Source organism: Haliotis rubra, unplaced genomic scaffold, assembly GCF_003918875.1.
Source record: "Haliotis rubra isolate DU_JTF1 unplaced genomic scaffold, ASM391887v1 Scf44, whole genome shotgun sequence".
Lineage (NCBI taxonomy): Eukaryota > Metazoa > Mollusca > Gastropoda > Lepetellida > Haliotidae > Haliotis > Haliotis rubra.
This window is the reverse complement of record NW_025767124.1, coordinates 905,981-928,649: the sequence shown is the minus strand read 5'-3', so window position 1 is coordinate 928,649 and position 22,669 is coordinate 905,981. Positions and strand designations below refer to the sequence as shown.

The 22,669-nt window shown below is 39.5% G+C and overlaps 1 protein-coding gene across 5 annotated transcripts in view; it reads left to right on the top strand.

The window, feature by feature from the left end:
- LOC124289381 (cytohesin-1-like) overlaps positions 1-22,669 on the top strand; it is an 80,653-nt gene that overhangs the window by 21,692 nt on the left and 36,292 nt on the right. For 3 of the 5 annotated variants that reach the window (XM_046725999.1, XM_046725998.1, XM_046726000.1), the window contains exon 4: positions 9,007-9,073. In XM_046725999.1, coding sequence (XP_046581955.1) covers positions 9,007-9,073 — 67 coding nt within the window. Of the gene's footprint in view, positions 1-2,822; positions 3,398-6,658; positions 6,752-9,006; positions 9,074-22,669 lie in introns of those variants that run through there. The other 2 variants (XM_046726003.1, XM_046726001.1) reach the window with 2 other exon arrangements.

Genomic DNA, 22,669 nt, shown 5'->3' with positions numbered 1-22,669 from the left:
GGCGGATGGGTAGCCTAGTGGTTAAAGCGTTCGCTCGTCACGCCGAAGGCCCGGGTTCGATTCCCCACATGGGTACAACTTGTGAAGCCCATTTCTGGTGTCCCCCGCCCTGATATTGCTGGAATATTGCTAAAAGTAAAACCATACTAAAACCATACTCAGCCAGCCAGTCATCAGTATTTTTCTTTGAAAACTGTACCTTTAAGTTTCATCACATTCAGTGGCCTTGTTGACATTTTGTACAGTTTCTAAATGATACTATGAAAGGATTCTATTTTGACAAAAATGTGTTGTTCCAGAAAATAACATGAAAAAATGACATTTTAAAAAGAAGTGTCACTTGTGGAATATTGTAAAAATAAGTTTTGCTAATTAAAAAAAAATGTTATTTTGTTTGTTCTCACTGTTTCCATGGTTTCAGAGCAATAGCCTGTTATATTGACACTTGAATTATTGAGGATAAAAGCACTCCTCACCGTTATATTGGATAGTTGTCCACTGACCATGAGCAGGAAGTATGATAAAATGCTACAAATTCAAAGAATTCTGATCACAAAAGTCTTGCTGATAACACCAGAATTTACCAATGTCAGGAACTTGCCAATCGGCCTGGCAGTGATCACATTACTGTCATCTACACTTGGTACCCTCACCAGTGCAAATGTCCCATTACATGAGGGAGTATTTTAGCCCTGATAGTTGATAACCTGCATCCCCTGGGTCATACAGCATGAAAACACCCATGGCTTTCCTCCTGAAACATACTGCACATGTGTTCCCTAGCTGACTTCCTGTGAGGTGGATCAGGCCATTGTGAAGAAGGGGTGGTGGGATGTTCTCTCCTTGTATGCAGCTATATATCATAGAGAATACCAGGCTTTCATTCAGTGTTCCCCTTTCAGGGCTGAGGTTGAGCACAGGAAGACTACATATACTTATATCATGGTATAGTCCAACTGCTGACAGGGACCATCTCAAATAATTTAGGGTTTTTAAAATTAATAAATTTAACTAGTTTCCAGATGAAATCATTACTTCAAAGGAAATATGATATTGTGAATTAGGAAAGTCAGTCGACCATTTTGAATGTGCTTTTTAGAAAATCCATTTAAGAGTTTTCTGTTTTAATGCTTCTGAATTTCCAGCTCAAAATAAGATGACTTTCAATGAGAACAGAGCTTGTCGAGTTGTGTGAGGCTAGCCTTCTAGGAACCGGATGTGGTTGGAATCAAAGACTTTTTATATATGATCATCTTTGGCTGGTCTTCACCATACCCATTCCTGCTAGTGGATGTTACCAAATTTAGTTGTCTGTTTTGCCGTCAGGTTAGGATTTTCCTGACTTCTTAATCTGACCATAATGTAATGAAAATACCTGCATCAACAATAACATTCAGGGCCCCGTTCCACAAAACCATCGTAGCGCTAAGGTGATCTTAACTCCCATACTGTAACATAGACTTACGACAGTCATAGCACTAAGGTGATCGTAACTCCCATACTTTAACATAGACTTACGACAGTCGTAGCGCTAAGGTGATCGTAACTCCCATACTTTAACATAGACTTACGACTGTCGTAGCGCTACGATCGCTTTGAGGAACGGGGCCCAGGTCAGTTAGTGTAATGTCATTTTTGTTAGTTAAACATAAAGATTTAAATACTGTTTAGGTTTGAAACCTAGTGTGGATGTAAGTTGATATGAAGGATGTATCATGAATAATGTCCTTGTCATTTTGCATCCTTCAGACCAGCACCAGAGGTATTTTCATACATGGTGACTTTGGCCATCCCTTATCCTTGTTGGTAGATAATTGTACAGGATCGCTCACTTTTAGATGATCTGCCTACATGCTGTGTGCCTTTAGTTCCGTAATCAATGTGCTCTCATAGTGAGTCAGTTTAGTGCTGAAATAAGCTCAATTTCTACAATATATCATCACACAGGAAAATATGGTTTCCAGAGAGGAAATCCTTGAGCAGTTTGCCACGTAGTGCAGAGCGTTTTGTAAACAAAGGACGAGGAAAGGACAATAACTTAACACACAAATGCTGTCATAGGTTTCTCGGGGAAAATGCTGTGCTCGAAATCATGAAATACATTTAGTTGATGCTGTTGAATCTAAATATGTTTTTATAGATGGATAACAATGGTAAAATGTGTACAGAAATGAAAAAAAGCATACTTCTTTTTTAACATATGATCAATGCTTTCAATTTCTACTTGTTTAGTCAGGACTGCAATGTAGTGGCTCAGATTTCACGGTTATTATTTTTTAATACTATTTTTTATAATATCCATTCATTGAAAAGTTGTTCTTTATAGAATTGGGTTATTGATATTCATCATGTTCATGAACTTGTTTTCCTCGTTTAGAAAATATATAAGATAAACAAGTATATGGTAATTAATCACATGTGAAATGTTATTTTAATATTTCACACCTGTGACCAATTTTCATTTGTGTTAAGTATCAATTCTTCGGATGTTTATGCTGCACAAATCACATCAAGTATTGACGAAAGCTATGGTATTAACTGTAATTACACATACCCAGCATGAATTATTTGATATCCAGTTGAGTTAATGAGTTTAACCTATACCAACTGCTGGGTCGTATTTACCGAGCATGACATAATTAGTCCTTGCTACATGTATCTGCTCATGCAGAATTTTGCCCAGATCAGCCTTGACTTGCTTCTGATTGGTCCTCCCTTTGACCTGCTGATCAAAAATATTTCGTGACAAAGGATTGTGGGTTTTACTTGTGTTAGCGGAAGGGATGATATTTGTACATTAAGTGTAAGATGGTGTATGTGTAGAGGTATATGTCGATAGAGGTGACACAGGTTGCTCTGAAATGGCTTTTGGTTGACAGACATACTAATTGATGTTTTTCTCATAATTCACCAAAATACTTATGGGACGGCTGATCCTGATTAACCCTGACTGGATTGTGACTATTCCTGTTTCTTATAAACCTGGCTCACAAGTTTAGATGGCTTTTTCACATGACGAAGCTTTCTAGGAAGCATTTATTGACTTCATTACTGGTGAGCCGACCCCTACAGGAGAGGGCAGGGAGCATCTCCTGCAGGCTTCTGAAGTTGCCAGTCTCAGGGACTCAGTGTTAGTACCCCCACATTACAATATGGCAGAAAGCGCGGGGGATGACACCATGGCTTACTAGACAGCCAGTTTTTTCTGTGATCTACGCTGGAGTGGATACATACTCTACCAGAGGACACTTGGATATGATTGTTTGAAATGGATGTGTTTCATGACGCAGTAGTCAGGACACTAGTACATCGGGAATTACCATGTTCGGTGATTGTGGAGTTGTTATAACAGTAAACATTGCGGCCAGGTGGACATACAATGAATGAAAACAATGAGGTAGGAGGGACCATATACTTGTTTACAACTTTGTTGATTTAAGTATTGTTAGGACAGTGTATTACTTTCAGGTATCATCAGAAATGTAGCTGTTTGGAAAGGTTCTCTATCATCATGGAGAAAACCGTATGTCCTGTCAGTCTGAGATGGACTATTCTTGATTGTAATGTTCTTATTGTGCTTATTATGTATTATTATGTGGTTAGCTCGTCACGCCGAAGACCCAGGTTCGATTCCCCAATGTGTGAAGCCCATTTCTGGTGTCCCCGCGCAATGATATTGCTGGAATGTTGCTAAAAGCAGCATAAAACCCACCTCACTGACTCACTCACTATTATGTGGTTATGGTATGATCATGTTAAAACCTCATCAACATTCATAGCCTTGATATATTTGGATATTTTCTATGACAATCTGCTCTAGTCAGGTTTCTGTTTTAGCTTCAGTACTGTTCTAGCACAAAGATTTTGTATGGGTTCTGAAAATAGTTCATTACTGATGAGATTTAAAAACTTCAGTTGATTGCTAATCATGGTTTTCATATACTAAACATTAATAATCAAGATCCTAATTTTTTAGTATTTGATTGCACATCTGAGCTGTGTTCATATGGTCCCTCCATCATCAGCTGACGTAACACATTACATCCTCATCAAACAGCCATATCACTCACCAATGCATCATGGAAAAAGTTCTGTAAGAAAAACTCCCAAGAAAATCCATCATCAAGTGTTTGGAGAATCAATGAATTGTAAACCTGTCTTGTCAAAACTTCAGTAAAGAAGTACAAAACAAATTTCTTTAAGTAGAAGAAGAATTTCACGCATCTCCTCTAGTACTTCATGGTAAGAGAGAAATGTTACACTGTACACAGTGTGTGCATGTCGTGCTGCATGGAGATGCACTGCACAACGTTGCACCAACTCGCTAGGCAGCTGTGTCCCGGTGAGAAAAGCGATCACTGATTCTCCCATTTCCCAGGAAGATGAAAAACTGTTGGCACAGTTCCACTTAAATATCCCAGTATTGTGTGGAACATCTGTAGGATGTTGGAAATTGGAAAAAGTATGCCACAGTTCATTGTGATCATGTCATGGTAATGTAAGCTTTAAGTCTCCTAAGAACAGAACAGGAAATAATCATTCTGCTCCTGATTCTTCTCTCACAAGTCATTACTCCAGGGGTTTAATTCAACTGTTATTTATAATTGTAAGATTGTAAGGGCTGGCTATCTATGTAGATCATAAAGATCAATGATCATAATCTAAATAAATATTGATACATCATTGAGAACTATCAAGGTGTAACTCCGAGCTTATTTCAAAAGTGCTGACATATTTCATGCCACTGATGAGTGGTGACATATTTCTTCCTGGATTACTAATAAAAACATCGTTCTCAACATAATTTATACCATGACTACAGACATACTTTGTTTATTGTGTGAGTAAATTAAAACTTTATCTCATCACGACAGTTTAAGGAAGATTTTATCCATGACACAATTTCCATATCGATAATCATTGACTTTTTCCCCTGGACAGTGTTTCAATTATAAATCTTTTTAGCTAGCCCTAGTCATTATGCTGTAATTGTAACCTAAGAAAATTAATGTAACTATAGAAGTAGAGCTTTAAACAACAATAAGTTCTTAAAATAATATCTAAAAAGAATATGAAAATTTGTGTTTCATATGCTCTGTTAACTAGTACAAAAGACTTTGTTTGCTCTGTCAAAGTATAAAATAGAATTATTTGGGTCACTGTTATTGTTTACAAAGATTGTTTTTCATCATATTTGTTGAATACACATTCAAAAATATTCAAACTAAAGACTAGCTTTGTTTTTGTGAACGTTGTTACTGCCTAGGACAAAGTGAGTATGATAAATCTGTTGACTTGCATGTTTCTCTTGTAAATGTCTTGTGAAGGGAATAAGATGGGTGTTGGGTCAGTCTGTTATCACAGGAGTAATGGGCCGTGCCTGCTCGGCTGATTAAACTCGCAGACTACGATTTGGTTGATTTGATATGTCCAAGTCTTACTAGTCCACAAATACAAAGGAAATAGGCTGACATTTGCTTTGTGGGTAGATGGTGCATTAGAGATGACATTTAGCAACTCAAAAGCCATGATGGTACTTTGGGGATCATTATGGCTGCATGTCCAGAGGTCAGAGGTCGCCAATTGACTGAATTAGTAAATAGACTCAGAATTGTTGTCAGTTTTTGGTTTTGATATGTTTGGACTTTAGTGCACATGGTTCTGTTTGGAGATTTGGGTACAATGAGTGAAGCCCATTTCTGGTGTCCCCCACCGTGATATTGCTGGAATATTGCTAAAAGCGGCGTAAAACCAAACTCAGTCAGTCAGTTTGGAGATTAATAGTTGAGTTATGGCCTGTATGAAGTGTTTGATGTCTAGATTTTTCAGTCTCAGAACTATAAATATAGTAAAAATAAGCAAGTTTTCTTCTTTCTTAAATGACATTTTGTTCTCACGTGCAGTAAATAATTGTTTTGTGGACATAAGTGTTATCATTAAACCATGAATAAAAGCTTTTCCATTTAACCCCGGCCACACCTAGACCAGAACACTGTAATAAGATTCGGTCCTGAAAGTGGAACTAATTGCTCAGCAAATGTACAGATGTGTTCTTCATCAGGGCAATGGTTTCTGTTGAGGGAATTGGGTCAGACTGTGAGACAAATATAAAAGGACATGTCTACAAGTCAATCATTATATCTCCCCTCACCACTGTTGACCACACCAATGCAAAAGGCGGGATTAGCAAAAAAAAACTCCTTCAAAATTTGTTTGTCACTTATATTTGCTTGTGACGTTTTTTCTGAAGACTGGATATACTGGAGTGATCCTTATTGACTGCCTAGAGTTATTGCCCTTAGCAGAGGCAGGATCTGATGGTTGTTGGTTCAAAACCCAGTTAAAGTTTCACTTTGAAGTTTGTTGTGATGTTACGTTACGTTGTATTTGGAGTATGTTGTACTGGTCTGTTGCATAGAAACAGTTACACCTCTTACAAATAGACCTGAGCGAGGAAAAGTTTCAAATTTATCAGTTTCCATAAGAATGCCAATGGGAGCTACTGTAACTAGATATACCATGGTATTTCATAGTTGTGTTTAGATATGATTGTGTGTCAACTGTATGTAATACAATAGTGACACTGTGTTGAAATGTGTACATATATCCCGGTATATATATAGATTGAGCTGGATCCTCATCCCAACATCAGTGGGCAACTGATGCAGGGAAGGAAGGCTTGAGTTGGCTATGGATGAAATTGTTTGCTTTTGTACACAGACACAATGGAGGCTACTGATCAACAGAATGGGTAATATTGGGTCATGAGTGCTTTCGTTGTTTTTAAGCTGTGAGTGAGTTTAGTTGTACGCTGCTTTTAGCAATATTCCAGCAATATCACGGCAGGACACCAGAAATGGGCTTCACACATTGTACCCATGTGGGGAATCAAACCCTAGTCTTCGACGTGACAAGTGAATGCTTTAACCACTAGGCTACCCCGCTGCCCCTTTGAAGCTGTGATTATGTTAAGTAATATCTTATCAAACTGCCTTCACTGATTATGGGTTCTTCACAGTCTTTATCATGTTTATGCTTTTAGCTGACTTGCTGAATCTCGTGAACATCCACTTGGGTAGCTAATGAAGAATATGTAAAAATATTACTAGTGTTTAACTGCTTTTAAAGTCTAAGATGCGTTGAATGTTTATCATTCTGGAGTGTTTCTAATTGTGAATTGGTTGGTCACAATCTGTTTCTGATCACCTGATGTTGTTTTGAAATCAGAAACAGATTTTATGTGTGGATTACCATTGGTGAAACTTAATCACACTTGGTATTTAGGTCTGTAACCATAGTTTCAGATTAGGATTGGTTGATGATCATAAAAGGATAGAGTTTATTCAGTGCGATGGATGCAGAGTATTGAGTGTGGGCTTGTTACTGATGCTTTGTATGACAATGTTGTGACTCTGAAGTCAAAACAGTTGAAACAGCTTGTCACACATCATGTCAATGATGAATATTTTGAATGCTGCATGATACTCACATAGTTCTGTATCACACATGTTGGGTTCAATTTCACTGTTAGGAAGGACTAAGTTTACTTTGTATTGGACAAGGTTGGCACGTTCATCAAATCAGCCTTTGACCTCAGTCACTTCAGTGTTAGTAATTAGGACATAAAGTCAATGGTCTCTTGTCATAGTCCTAGTATTTAGGAGATCCTCTGATTCTAGTGCTATAGCCTCAATAGGGGTGCAGCTTGGCCTGCTGCCTAGGTCAGTTTGTCTGATGGTAAAGGTATCGTAGCTCAAGGAGGATTTTTCATGCTTCATTGGTATCCTTATATGTAATGCTGTTCAGGCAAGAAAATGATTCAGGTTCAGTTACCTTGGCTGGATCAGTGGGGTAACCTAGTGGTTAAAGTGTTCACTCATCATGCCGAAGACCTGGGTTCGATTCCCCGCATGGGTACAATGTGTGAAGCCCATTTCTGGTGTCCCCCGTCGTGATATTGCTGGAATAATGCTAACAGCGGCGTATAACCCAACTCACTCACTCACTCGGTTACCTTGGTGCTTGGTTCAGAACTGAAGCTTTCCTTAATTTCTGAGACTATTTGGATTGTCCAAAGGCTATTTTGATCTTAATTGTTGCTTAACCCATCTCTCAGCATATTCCAGTTATATCACAACAGCTTGTACAAAACTGGATCTGGACCAGATAAAACAATGATGTCCCAGATAACTGGTTTTTTTTTCTATTTCTGGGCATATCCATTCCATCTCAGTTTGATTTGAGAACTGAACAGGCTTTGATGTCAGCAGTTTATATTGCTTTTATACAGCCATAGTGTGAGATAACAATGACTTCCTTAGACTTTATGAGAAGAAGATAACATCCACAGTGGTATTTACTGTTGCCGTTGGCTTCACAGAATTTCTCATCCAAAATGTTCAGCAGTAGCTTATAATGAAGGTCATTACATGAACATATTTTTGTTGTAATATATTACTTTATTGCCAGTGGTTATAAAAATATAAAACCCCAAAACATTCAAGTCTATTTGTGCTATCAACATAGATAACGTCATTTCGTCCTGGGAATGATGGCCTGATGTTCAACAGACAACAGCTACATTTACTGTAACCAAAGCCTAAGTGTTTGATACAAGACACTGTAGGGTGTGGTGTTGGAATTTTGGTGAATGAGGAGTGATATTTCTGTCAGTTCTCTCTCAATAAATACATTGAGGAGCTTCTTATCAGTCCAGATTTAGAATCCTTGATGTAATTCAAGTAGGATGTGACTGTTGTAACAAATAAGTTCAGAAGAAAGGCTTATTATCTGTTTCAATTTGAGTAATCTGTGCCAATTAGTACCCTTATCGCTACTCTGGATGGGATCTTTTTCAGCTCTAACAAGTAGCTATGGTGTATGATATTCCACTCAGGACAAGTGCAGCTTGTTATGAAGTTTATCAACCACGTAACTGAATGTCACAATTGTTTACTCTTTTGTTGCCTTTAAGTTAACTAATAACTTCTTTTCCGCCTCTTTCAGCAAACCAGATCCCAAGACCAAACAGATCTCAATTGGGAAGAAGAAATTCAATATGGACCCCAAGAAGGTAGGCATTAGCTGGGCCACGCATCATGTGACCCTTCAGATTTACTGGTAAATCTGAGCATATCTGTCAGTAAATCAGATTTCCTGTTCAGTATCTAGAGTGCATCTGCTCCCAGCGACATATTTTCGGTTCCTGAAGATGACTGCTGGAGGCTATTGTTTCCAAAGCAACTTGGGTCAGAACTGAGGAGTCTGGATATTGTTTGTACTTTGCTTACAGGGTATTGCTGCTGACTTGATGTCACAGGATGTCAGTAGCATCCATTTGGAGCTGTTCCTGAGGCCACAATGGGTCTGCTGCACCCCCAGGTGTCTGGCCTTTACCTTGTCCACCCACACTCATATTCTTCAAGCTAGACTTCAGCCTCTTCATTATGAGTGTCAAATTATGACATATGATTTATCACAGTGATAGGAACTAGCTCATTTAAGTCACCAGGCCCTATAATGATGTGTATAATGAGGATACCTTACCATTACACACATGTTTGTTTGGAATCAAAGATATGGACCAGTTTCCAAACTTTTGCAGTGTTCAAAATTAAACATGAAAGCAAGGAGCCCTCATTATAACCCTGAAGTTTAGGTAAAATTTAAGGGAACCTTTAATGAAATACTTCAGTAACAGACCGCCTATGTGGTGTAGTGTTTAGAGCGCCTGGCTAGTACAAGCAGCCACACATATACACACACACACGCATGCACATCGTCATATAAGCGAAATATTCTCAAGCACGCCGTCAAACCCAATTTCACCTCACCTCACTTCAGTAGCAAATCTCAAGAACCTCATGGCCCCCTTAATTTCAAACACTGCTTCATCAATAGTTTAAAATATTTGTTGCCACATTCAATATACTTTTAAAACAATTACTCTGCTTGTATACTCATTGCTTGAGGCATACATGCAACTGTAATTTTTTTTATAGTTTCTATTGAAATGCATCTCGACATGCTGCATTTCCACCAATGCCAAATTTGAAAGATCAGTTTTGGCATCTACTTAATTATGAGTTTGATATGTGTGAATAATTATTTCATTTATTTACTTTTTGTTTTGTATTCTCATTGAACAAGATGGTCTTCACCATTTTTCAGTCCCTCCCTTAGAGGGGTTGTTTTGGTAGCCTAGAGGTTCAAGCATCAGCTCACCCTGCTGAAGCCAAGGTTTGATTCTTTAGAGCAAGTTATATGATGTCATTATTGGGTGTACTTGTCCCATTTCTGTCCGGATCCAAAAACTAGTTATCCTGAGGTCAAATATACATTCAGTATTTGAATAATAATAAGTTCTTCAATTTGATAATGTTACCATTACCAGGACCAGTGTTTCTCACCAGCGGTTTGTCTCAGCTTCCAAAGAACCGATATTTGTCAGTGTTAGCAAAAAGTAAAAAGAATATGCAATTTGTGAGATTTTCCTTTCGGGTTTTGTTAGATGCTGTTAATCTCTACACCTTCACTATCAGTATACTGAATCAATGCCCAAACTACCACCTCCGTGGTGTAGTGGTTAGAGCGTCCACCTGGAGAGCGGAAGGTCGCGGGATCAATCCCCCGACCGCTTCATACCAAAAGACGTTAAAATATGGTACTTGTTCGTCCCTGACTGGCGCTCGGCATTAATGGGTACAACAAGGACTGGTCGGCTCAGAGTCAGTATAATGTGTCTGAGTGGGGTATTCATGCTTCACTGCGGCATGGTATCTCAGTGGGCTAGCACTATATAACCAGCTGTATAAGTCTGGGCTAGTACAAGCATCCGCACATACACATACACACGCATGCACGTTGTCATATGAGCGAAATATTCTCAAGCACGACGTTAAACCCAATTTCACGTCACCTCAATGTCCAAACTTAAAAAAGTTCTCTAAATATTTCTGAATGGATGTTTTCGGGGTAACAGAATTTCCCAATTTAGAGCTAAGAAATCCATATATTTTCCAATTGTCCTGCCAGAGGCATCAAGTCAAAATTCCTGGATAAATCACAGCAAACAGTTCATTTGAACCACCTCTAAGATGAAAGGCATTCTTTCCCCTGGACCCAGTCTATTGTTATTGTTTACCAGCCTCCTAACACTTGTAGCACCAGGATGACACTACAATGGCTGTCAAATACCCACACAGCAGTACATGCTTCTCCAGGCTTATACAAGAAACCTCTAATGATGTCACACGTATGTTGACTCAGGGACGGACAACTCTTCTAAATGAAATAACCGGCAATGATATAACCTAGTGATAATAACCCCTGCAATGACCTGCTACTGTGTCAACACATCCACTTTGTTGCCATTCCTTGTCTTGAAGCCTGGTGCTTGTTCAACAGAGGACTTGAGCCTTGTTGAAAGTGACAACCAACATGTTAGGGATATTCATACGGAATGTCATTGTTACAGGGAGAAGTGTTAAAGAGGTCATTATGTTTAGATGAATAGAACAAGGTAATCTCAGGGTGAAGAAGGAAAGCGCTTGAAGCTGGGATTCTTATTATAACTGTATTGGTGGAGTCATTGCCAAATGGGGCGGTGGGGTAGCCTAGTGGCTAAAGCGTTGGCTTGTCACGCCGAAGACCCGGGTTTGAATCCCCACATGGGTACAATTTGTGAAGCCCATTTCTGGTGTTCCCCGCCATGATGTTGCTGGAATATTGCTAAAAGCGGCGTAAAACCAAATTCAGTCAGTCAGTCAGTCATTGCTAAAAACTCTTCGAATGTTAATAAGAGAAATACCTTTTGTCTCAAAGCATTGCATATATTTTCATCTGGTCATTGACATCACTCAAAATTCAATGAAAAAATCAGTATTAAAATGAATAAAAAAAGTTATTTCTCTATTCACTAAGATTTGCTCTTGTGATCATATTATTGCCTCCAATCACCTCAAAAACCATTTTGGGAACTTGACAGAATCTACTTTTGAAATACCTGTCTCAGTTGACAATGGTTTTCCAGTGTGATTATAATTTCTTTGTACAAACACAACTCATGGTATTGTTGATAACTAAGCATGCTTTAACCTTGCTGATATATTCCATGAGAAGCCATGATAAACATCAAGGTAGGGAGTATTGCTAACAGGGAAAATATGATATACTGGTCTGCTCTGTCAAAACATATTGATATGTTAGTGATGCTGATTAATATTTGAAAATCTTTTAGGAATATCATATCATTCATTATTCAGGAGAGTAGGGAAAAATATTTCCAAAACTGTTCTTTTCAATGTGTAAAGCACAAATGTATTAATATATTGTTTAGTGTTAAGAGCCCCTAGTAAGTCTACTTCACTGTGGCAGTTCTTCGTTTCCAAGTGTACTGATTCGCTGTCTTCCTTTCTGTTATGTATTAAACACAATTTTAAAAATCTTAAAAATTTGCTTTGCAGTGACTAATTATCAACAGAGTAAGATTACTAAGAATAATGCTGTTGCCAAATTGAGGTCAATTGAACAATTACTTTTGTGATTGGTGCTTAGCTTATGAACCTTCAGAGTAGCTTATGATGTTGAATATGCAGGGCTCGATTTAAGAGATGCTAACCTACTTGTACCAGGTGCAACCTATGATAAAAACCTAGTTGCAACAGCCAAATTCCAGCTGCACAGTTTTTATTGCAGTATGTATTGAAAGAAATATGCACTTGAATTATTCAAGTCTTGAAGAAAAATGAGCTGGCATATTTATGCTTATAATGTTAGATTTATTGTTGATTTATTTCTCAAAACTTGACTTGCAAATTAGACAAATAACTAGGTTGCACTTTGTAATATTGGGCTGCACCAGTGCAAGTAACAAAGCACTAAATCGAGCCTTGATATGGCATGTTCTGTGTGATCCAGGAAGACTTTTAACATTTGTCACATGGCTGTCACTTATCGTGCTTATATAATTGTACAGGAGACAGACAAATATGATTCATTAGGAAGGAAACATGGGCTCCAGCTTAATGTGAAAAGGGGAAGCATGAACAATGCATTTTTCATGGGAGTGTCTCACCATTTCATTTGTCAGGTCCTTTTAATGCTTTCCCATTTTATTCAAGAATGAAATGAAGAGAGTGTGATTAAGCATTGTAGTTTAAGTGGTATTTGAAGCTAAAAAAAAGTGCTGTAAAGATTCTTTTTGTTGTGTAGATTACACACCCCAACAAATGATTGGTGTTCGAACTGGCTGTTTCTGTGTCAGTTTGCCCCATGGAATGAGTTGTTGCTCCTACTATCAACCAGTGGTCTAGGATAGGCTGGTTATGTGGATGCTGATGTCATATAGTTACAATGGTGTGACAGTCAGTTTCATTTTATGCCGCATTTAGCAATATTCCAGCAAAATCATGGCGGAGGACACCAGAAATGGGCTTAAGATATTGTACCCATGTTGGGAATCAACACGGGTCCTCGATATGACCAGCGAATGCTTTAACCACTAGGCTACCCCAACTTAGAATGGTACTGACTTAGCATTCCCTCTCTTGTAAACGCTTACACCATGTGGACTGCGAGAATCTAGGTTAGGGATGATGATGATGATGAAAAATATGCCTATTGCTAACACAACATCTGAGTAAAAGTTTCCAAACAATGATCTAAAGAATGACGTCAGTATTTGCCATTACTTCAGAAATAGATGGCCATTGCGTGCAATTATGTTATTTTCTTCTTAAGATGTTACCAGGGCTTTTTCAATATCTGCAACCACCATAACTCCCTCAAAATGTCAGATGTGCTGTAAAGATCAGAGGCAGGTTCTGCTGTCAGCATGTTTTTTATTCCTAGAAAGCTTGAGTGATGAAACACTAAATGTTCTAACACAGACAGGAAGATGGAGGCTGAGCCAAGATGCCTTCGAAACTGGAATGTCATTGGTAAACAAATGCGCAGCAAAGTTTGACGCTTGTTGATTACAAGGAGATATCTGTGTACAGGACATCCATTTGCATTGTGAGTTTGACACAGACACCACCCCTCACCCTCAATGCCGTCATGCCATGCTATTGATGGAAACCTTAATGTACAGGGCATGTCTTTTTCCAGGCTACGCTAATCAGATGGATCAGCTTGACTTCTTTGTTGCCAGCATGTTGCATCGGTAATGTTAGGTTGATGAATTGACAGAACGGTAGATGTTTTTCTATGTGATTCTATAATGTAACTTGAGTTGCCATTGTTCTGTTTCCATACTGTACGTTACCATATTTGCCATAGTAAGAATAATGAGCCCTGATGATTGCCAAGGTAGGGGTGCTGGGTGCTGGGCAGCTGTTTAGTCAAACCTTACACAGTAAATTGGTTTTCTGGGTTTGAACAGTAGTAAATAAACTTATACGAAAGTAGGTATATTTTTGTTGAAAATGTGAAGCAAACTTATTTTTAAAAACTTTGAAACTTTTCAAAACAATATTATTTTCAATTATAGTCACTATGCAGTTATATACCTGTTCTTATACCCCTGCTTTTTCTATAAAACTAACCCTTATCTAGATTTCAGGGAGTTATATTGAAGTTACAAGTCAATACCATGGATATTGATGATAGTTTGTAACATTCTCCAGTACATAACAGGATACAAATGAAAAAATAGAAGGCATTAAAAACAATTCACAAGATATCACCAAGTCCACTCTACAGATAGGTTTGTCTATCTAGTCAACTTCATTTCCCACATTCCGCTGGTATCTCAACATAGATAATTACATATTGTCTCATTCCTCCATCTAATCTGAATGCCCGGCCTTCCTCTTAATTCCAGCCTTTTAATTACCACGAAGCACCTGTCAACAAATTTCTGATTAAACCGCGAGGGCAGACTAACAGCCTCATAGACATTTTGATCATTGTGGCTGTGTAGGAAGCTCTCTGGTCCATTCCTCAAATGCTGACATTTGTTGTGCACAGTTGTCTCCCCTTGGTGTGTCAGGAACCTTTAGTTGTGGGTTTGAATCCCACTTATCCCTGATTATGTTTCTAGGTTATTCAGTACCACAGTGAGTAAATGAGTGAGTGTGTGAATTTAGTTTTACGCCACTTTTAACAATATTTCCAATATTATTGGGGACACCAAGAATGGGCTTCACACATAGCTCTCTACATGGTAAATGTCTGATGCCTGCATCTCCTCGTTCCTTCTATGTCAAGGGATTCAGATCACCACCATAGTCCCAATAAATTTATCATCACCACCACCACCACCATCAGCAGCAGCAGCACTACCACCACCACCACCAACACCAACACCAACACCAACACCAACACCACCAACACCACCACCACCACCACCACCAGCAGCAGCAGCAGCACCACCACCACCACCATCAGCAGCATCAGTATCATAATTCGTAACTTGAAACTTTCTTCACAATATGCACATGATGCAATATATATTACAGTTCAACCATAATACATGATAATAAATTGCATCAAGGCCAAGAACCATAATGTTTCATGTGGAAAATCAACTGTAACCTTTCTGTTATGAAGAGTGCAAATCTGGGCCATATGAGTTCTCTGATAATCTACCTCCAATTGGAATAGCTGAAGAAGCACAAATTGTCACTAACAGCTGACTAGGGCTAATTATCTGCAGTAATATTTCTAAGTTTCCAACATCACCACCCCCATCATTAAGTGTAAATGAGCAGAGTTGGCTGCTGAGGAAGGGAAGGTAGAACATGAAAGTAGGCACCATTTGAGGTTTGGCAGCTGCCAGATCCCCTCACACATTAACCTGTATAATTAGGTGCTACCTCCCCCCCACTGTCTTCATGATGATTGAAACTCCACACACTGTCTGGCACCAATATTTACTGGTACTGACCAGTCTGAAAACTCCACACACTGTCTGGCACCAGTGTCTACAGGTACTGACCAGTACGAAAACTCCCCACACTGTCTAGCACCAATATTTACTGATACTGACCAGTCTGAAAACTCCACACACTGTCTGGCACCAATTTTTCAACAGTTAATAGATCCAAGAAACCTCAGTTCGTGCTGTCAGTCTGATTCTGTTTGGAGTTGAAATGTTTAGACGTTGACATTGTTTGAAGTCAGAAACCTGCATATTTTGGTTGTCAGAAGAGGATTTTAAATGTCTGAAACTTTCTGAATTACTGTCCAAAAACCAACGTAGTTATGTGTCAGCACTAATTGGTCTTGGAAGTGAGCATAAATTAATAATATCAGAACACTGTATTGTTGGGTTTGACTTGTTGAAGTGGTTGTAAGAAGAGAAAGGTGGCTGTCAGAAAAGAACATAGTTGAGTGTCAGAACTCTGTATTGCTGGGTGTCACAAGAACACATCCCCCTCAAGAGGCAGGTCAAGTTACAAGTGTCCATGACCCGATGCCTGTAGCACCAGCAGTGTGGGGTGGTTGAGGATGGGGAGTGTGATTGTTCTGGGGTTGTTGTGGTGGTGTGCATGTCAGCGGGATGATAGATGCACACTTCAAAGGGAAGATGGCCATGATGTGGCAGTAATGAGGTATGTGACCGAGGTCATCCCAGGTCTACCTACAGACAATCCTGTTTTGTGTTTGTGTAAGCTATGGGATACTGTGAATGAGTGGAAGATATTTTCCTAAGAAATAAGTTCTTGACTGACCGCTTTCTCTTAAATATTTGTGAAAATCGACCTTTTCGGTGTTTGAATGTTATCTTTTGTGATTCATTCTAACTTGATGATCAAGCCCAAGATGGGTAAAGGCCCATATTTGATGTGATGGGAGTAATTCCTAAGGTTGTATAAAACCCAGCTCTGTCAGTAACAGTTACCGTATATTACCGAGATAAGCTGACGTACTTTGAACACCCAATACCTTTGTGCATATTAAGATGCAGTATTCAAAATTGTTAGACTGTGGATATATCTTCCAAATTTTTAACAGTGTCCATATGTTAAACAAAACAAATTGAATAGGATGTGGAAAGGCTAATGAAGGGTTATGAAAATGTGTCCAGCTGGAGAGTTTCTTGAATGTTTGCCATATGCTTTACTGTTCACCACCCACTACCAGGAAGTTAAGCCATCAGATTCACAGTGGTGGAGGATTTGGATGAAAGTGACGTCTGCCCCTTGATACCTATCCACCCACCACCAGGAAGTCAGGCTATCAGAATCACAGTGGTGGAAAAATGTGATTAAAGTGACGTCTGCTCTTTGATTCCCACCCACAGACTGCCAGGAATTCATGCCATCAGATTCACAGTGGTGTATCATGCTCATGGCATTGTATGCATATGGAAGATGGACACTTTTAATAAGATGTTCTTCTGTTGTTTACGAACAATACTTGTACCAGGTACAGCTGGATAAGACACGATGCAGGAAGTGTTTGAGATCAAAGTTTTGATCGAGAATCTTGGCTCATCATTTGTGGGAGTCAAAAAGATTGTTAATATGAACAAATGGGTACAAAATGTCATGGTAAAGTTAGAGAGCTTAGATGATTGTAATACGACTTGACAGATCATACATGAGGGAGGAAATTATGAATTCTAAGATTAGAAAGTACAGTAGAACACGGATATAATGCACTCCAAGGGACCAAGAAATTTAGTTCGCTATATCCGGTGTTCGTTATTCACATTTGACCGCCATCTTGGATTGTAGAGATGTAGAGACACGTATATGCTGAGGCTACAAATCTTTATTCTTGTACATGTATATTGACATAACATTAAAATTCTGAATTTATCATTCACAGACATTAGCTAGAACATGTTTAACAATCACAACAATCTCAACAATATGTTGATTCGCCGCCAACAAGGTTGATGTATACCGCTAAGTGGCTGAGCTGACACTGAGTGAGTTCGCTAATCACGTCGTTAATTGGGCTTGGGGGTAGTAAATCAGTTCGCTATAGCCGTTAATTCGCTACTCACGAGTTCGTTATTCGCGTATAATTCTAATGATATCATAAAGGATTGTTGACGGGGACTTTTAAATTTGTTCGCTATATCCGTTTGTACGCTATATCCGTGTTCGCTATGTCCGTGTTCTACTGTACACAGATTAATATTTTTCATTTGACGTTTGCTGGTCAACTTTTAGATTTGTAACTTGATCTAAGAGGGTTATTATTTTATGTGTGGACAATGGATAGCCTGGATTAGATTGTGTAAGAGTGAGTGAGTGGCTGTTGTATGTGCCAGTGATGTTTCAGGCAAGTTGGAGTGAGTGAGTGACTTTAGTTTTATACGCCACACTCAGCAATATTCCAGCTATATGGCGGTGGTCTGTAAATAATCGAGTCTGGACCAGACAATCCAGTGATCAACAGCATGAGCATCAGGCAAGTTGGAACACTGTGTGGATAAAGGAATGAACATTGAGACAGTTACTGCCAGTGATTGTGTATGGCAAGGAACTTGAACACTTTCTACTGTGGGAGTTACATATGCAAACATCATTTTAGTGTAGCCAACGTATAGGTAGAGTATGCCACCACTAAACGTACTGTTGTACGTGTACTATAACACCAGAGGTTGCCTATTGTTCAATGTAACTTTTTTAAAGCTATACCTCTTTCAAAGATGTTTTTCTCAAGATCTGAAGCTGAGCGTTAGTGTTCACCAAACTCTTTATATTAAAAGATAACACATGTCTGTAGCTAAGTTCAGGGAGAATCCTCTGACGTCATCTGCCATTACTACCAAAGGCTTTTGATATATGCTCAAGTTGAAATCTACATTTTTGCATGTAAAAATCTGAGCTTTTACAGCATTGAAATTATACTCATGGAGACGAATAAGGTAACACATGAAGGTACAAGTGTTTCTTTATTCTTTTCCAGGTTTCTTCACAAGGTATGTATTGCACTGTGAGTGAAATTATGGAAATAAATAAAGCAACACTTGTACTTTTATGTGTTCCCTTATTTGTTTCTATCAGTATATTTAGACATAAATGCTTAGAAGTTTAGATTATTGGACAATGCTTCACTGGAACAATGTTTGAAAACTTACCTCTCACAGAAGAAAGTGTTCACTTCCCTTGTGGAAAAGAACACCTATGGTACATGATCACAGGGAGAGGGTCTGAGACCTTGATGTTCCTACCATGTTTAGAATGAAGATATGAAGTATATGTAATCAGGGTTTTACACAGACTTTGAAAAAAGAGTCATGGTGACCCACAGTAGTTACTTTTGGGAGTCATTTTCAATATTTGTAAGTCATTAAAATTTTAGCGTAATATTTATGTGTGTATATCAAAAGGCAAAGATTTTATTGTTTTGTGTTGTATTGTCATTTATATGTTAGTTAATAAACAGTATGTTTTTCACTGTTCAGTTCAGTCATAACAAACTCGAGTATACTGAACAAATTATCAGGCTTGTGATTTATTCACTTTAACATACAGTTATTAACATGAATTGAAAGAAATATCTAAATTAATGAAGACCTCACGAAAACTATCATTGTTTGCTTATCAGATCGATTTTATTGACTCTGAACTGAATTGTGAGGGTAACTCATAAAACTTGCATCAAGCTTGACTCGTATGATAATATTTTGAGAGTCTTTTACAAAATTTGTAGCGTCAAATACACAGGAATCAAAGCGTCATGTAAAACCCTGTGTAATTAATACTTTTGGATGGCTTGGGAAATTATTCCTTGACCGTTTATGGTCATTCCTTCCATCAGGAGAATAGCATGTGTGAATACAGCAGTGAGTTGTGATAGGGTATGATTGATGTAAATCCATGTGAATCTTGGTCTGGGAGATTGTTGGGGATTCACCCACAACTCTGAAGGGTTCAGTGACTTTATGTCTTCAAATGGCCCCCATAGTGCCATTTCATGGGTTTGTTTTCAAACAGAGAAAATAATCATACCAAGAACAGCTGTATTTGATGTGCCCCGTGAGCATCCATCATGAGGAGAGCAGTGTTGGCTATACATTGCTCGAGGTGCGACCGGGCAGGTTGGACATAAATATTGCTGTTTCATTATGCTGTTTACTCCAGGTTTATTGGGCGTTCAGGATTTTGCTTTTCTGTAACATAGACAAGAGGTTCAACATGTGAAATTCATTCAAGTACCAGGCAGAAAAACAACATTGGTCTGGAATAAAATGAGCAACACTTGTACATCAAATCATTTTTAATTAGTATTGTTAAATTTTTGCAACTGTATGTTGCAAATATTTAGTTTGTCTTTTCATGACTATTGAGGTTAACAAGAAACCATTGAAATCAATCTAGAGGTTATAGCTATTTTCCCAAACATCTGGTTATTTGACACTTATATGAAATGAGTTGTGGATTCGTTGGTGTCTACTTCTAGTTTTAGCTGTCTTTGTTATAGTAACCGCCTCCGTGGTGTAGTGGTTAGAGCGTCCGCCTGGAGAGCGGAAGGTCGCGGGTTCCATCCCCGACCGCGTCATACCTAAAGACATTAAAATATGGTACTTGTTGGTCCCTGCCTGGCGCTTGGCATTAATAGGTACAACAAGGACTGGTCGGCTCGGAGTCAGTATGATGTGTCTGAGTGGGGTATTCATGCTTCACTGCGGCATGGTATCTCAGTGGCTAGCACTATAAAACCAACTTAAGTCTGGGCTAGTACAAGCAGCCGCACATACACATACACACGCATGCACGTCGTCATATGAGCGAAATATTCTCAAGCACGACGTTAAACCCAATTTCACCTCACCTTTGTTATAGTGTTAATTAATTTTTATTTCATTGCAATGATGATTACTGCTCTTGTCATTAAAATATTCAAGTTTATGTATGTGAAGTGCTAAGCTGTTCATCAAACAAAAGATGGTTTGGTATGCCATTGGATCTTCTACAAGTCCACACTACAGCCTCTGACTTTCTTCCTAATGTTAAAGGTAGCCGTAGGGCGAGGAGAAATTCCAACATTTTGGGTGTTTTCCAATATGCTATCAATATTCCAATAAGTGCATATTCAGTGTTAGGCACATTCCTGGCACACCCTAGCTTATGTACATGTATCATAAATGATGTATTGTCTGATCCTTCTTGTTCTGCCAGGTCATGATTAATGTAACACAAGTAGAGATCTATAATCTTTCACGTCAGACAGGAGTGATCCTGAATTAACCTCTTTCCAAATTTTCTCTTGGTCAGTACTTTGTGAAAACTACAGACAGAAACATTTGACCCCTAGATGGTGAGTAGGTCACTCAGTCATGTTCAGCGTACTAATCTCTGTCAGAATGTAGTAGGTAATACGAGATGTTAACACCATGGTATACTACCCCACCTTTAGCCATTGCTGGTCTGCAACAGCTGCCCGCAACCTCAACCCAAATACAGCGTCATAACTATGTCAGACAGACGTTTGAAATATAGATAGATACTGATTGTATCAGTTTTGTTGATGTTTCTTTAAATATCTTCACTGCTGGTTGCCAGGTTGAAAACCTATTTCAATGGGAACAACTGCCAAAGTGTTCTGAAATTGGACTGGATCGGCCTGACGTCTATGTTGGGTTAATGGTAGTGACAGATAAGAGAGCTCACTGTACCAAGTTGCTGATAAAAAACTGCTATTCTGAGCTCTTTCATTTAATTAAAGGATATAAGGTCTGGTTGCTATGAATTTAGGACTGATTTGACTGTGGCTCAAACTGGGAGGGTTCCTAGTGATGTGCTGGAGTCAGGATGACTGTAAGGGATGGAGGGTGCCAAGTGATGTCCTGGGGTCAGGATGACTGTAAGGGATCGGAGGGTGCCAAGTGGTGTCCTGGGGTCAGGATGACTGTAAAGGGTGGAGGGTGCCAAGTGGTGTCCTAGGGTCAGGATGACTGTAAGGGTTGGGAGGGTGCTTAGTGGTGTCCTGGGGTCAGGATGACTGTAAGGGGTGGGAGGATGCCAAGTGGTGTCCTGGGGTCAGGATGACTGTAAGGGGTGGAGGGTGCCATAGTTGTGTCCTGGGATCAGGATGACTGTAAGGGGTGGAGGGTGCCTTGGGGTGTCCTGGGGTCAGGATGACTGTAAGGGGTGGGAGGGTGCTTAGTTGGTTTCCTGGGGTCAGGATGACTAAGGGGTGGAGGTGCCTAGTGGTTTCCTGGGGTCAGGATGACTGTAAGGGAGTGGGAGGGTGCCTAGTGGTTTCCTGGGGTCAGGATGACTGTAAGGAAGGGGAGAATGCCAAGTGGTGTCCTGGGGTCAGGATGACTGTAGGGAGTGGAGGGTGCCTTAGTGGTGTCCTGGGGTCAGGATGACTGTAAGGGTCGTGGGAGGGTGCCTAGTGGTATCTTGGGGTCAGGATGACTGTAAGGAGTGGAGAGGTGCCTAGTGGTGTCCTGGGGTCAGGATGACTGTAAGGGGTGGAAGGGTGCCTAGTGGTGTCCTGGGGTTAGGATGACTGTAAGGGGTGGAGGGTGCCAAGTGGTGTCCTGGGGTCAAGGATGACTGTGAGGGGGGGAGGGTGCCTAGCAGGGTGTTCCTGGGGGTCAGGATGACTGTAAGGAAGTGGAAGGTGCCATGTGGTGTCCTGGGGGTCAGGATGACTGTAAAGGGTAGGAGGGTGCCTGGTGATGTCCTGGAGTCAGGTTGGCTGTAAGGGGTGGAGGGTGCCAAGTGGTGTCCTGGGGGTCAGGATGACTATA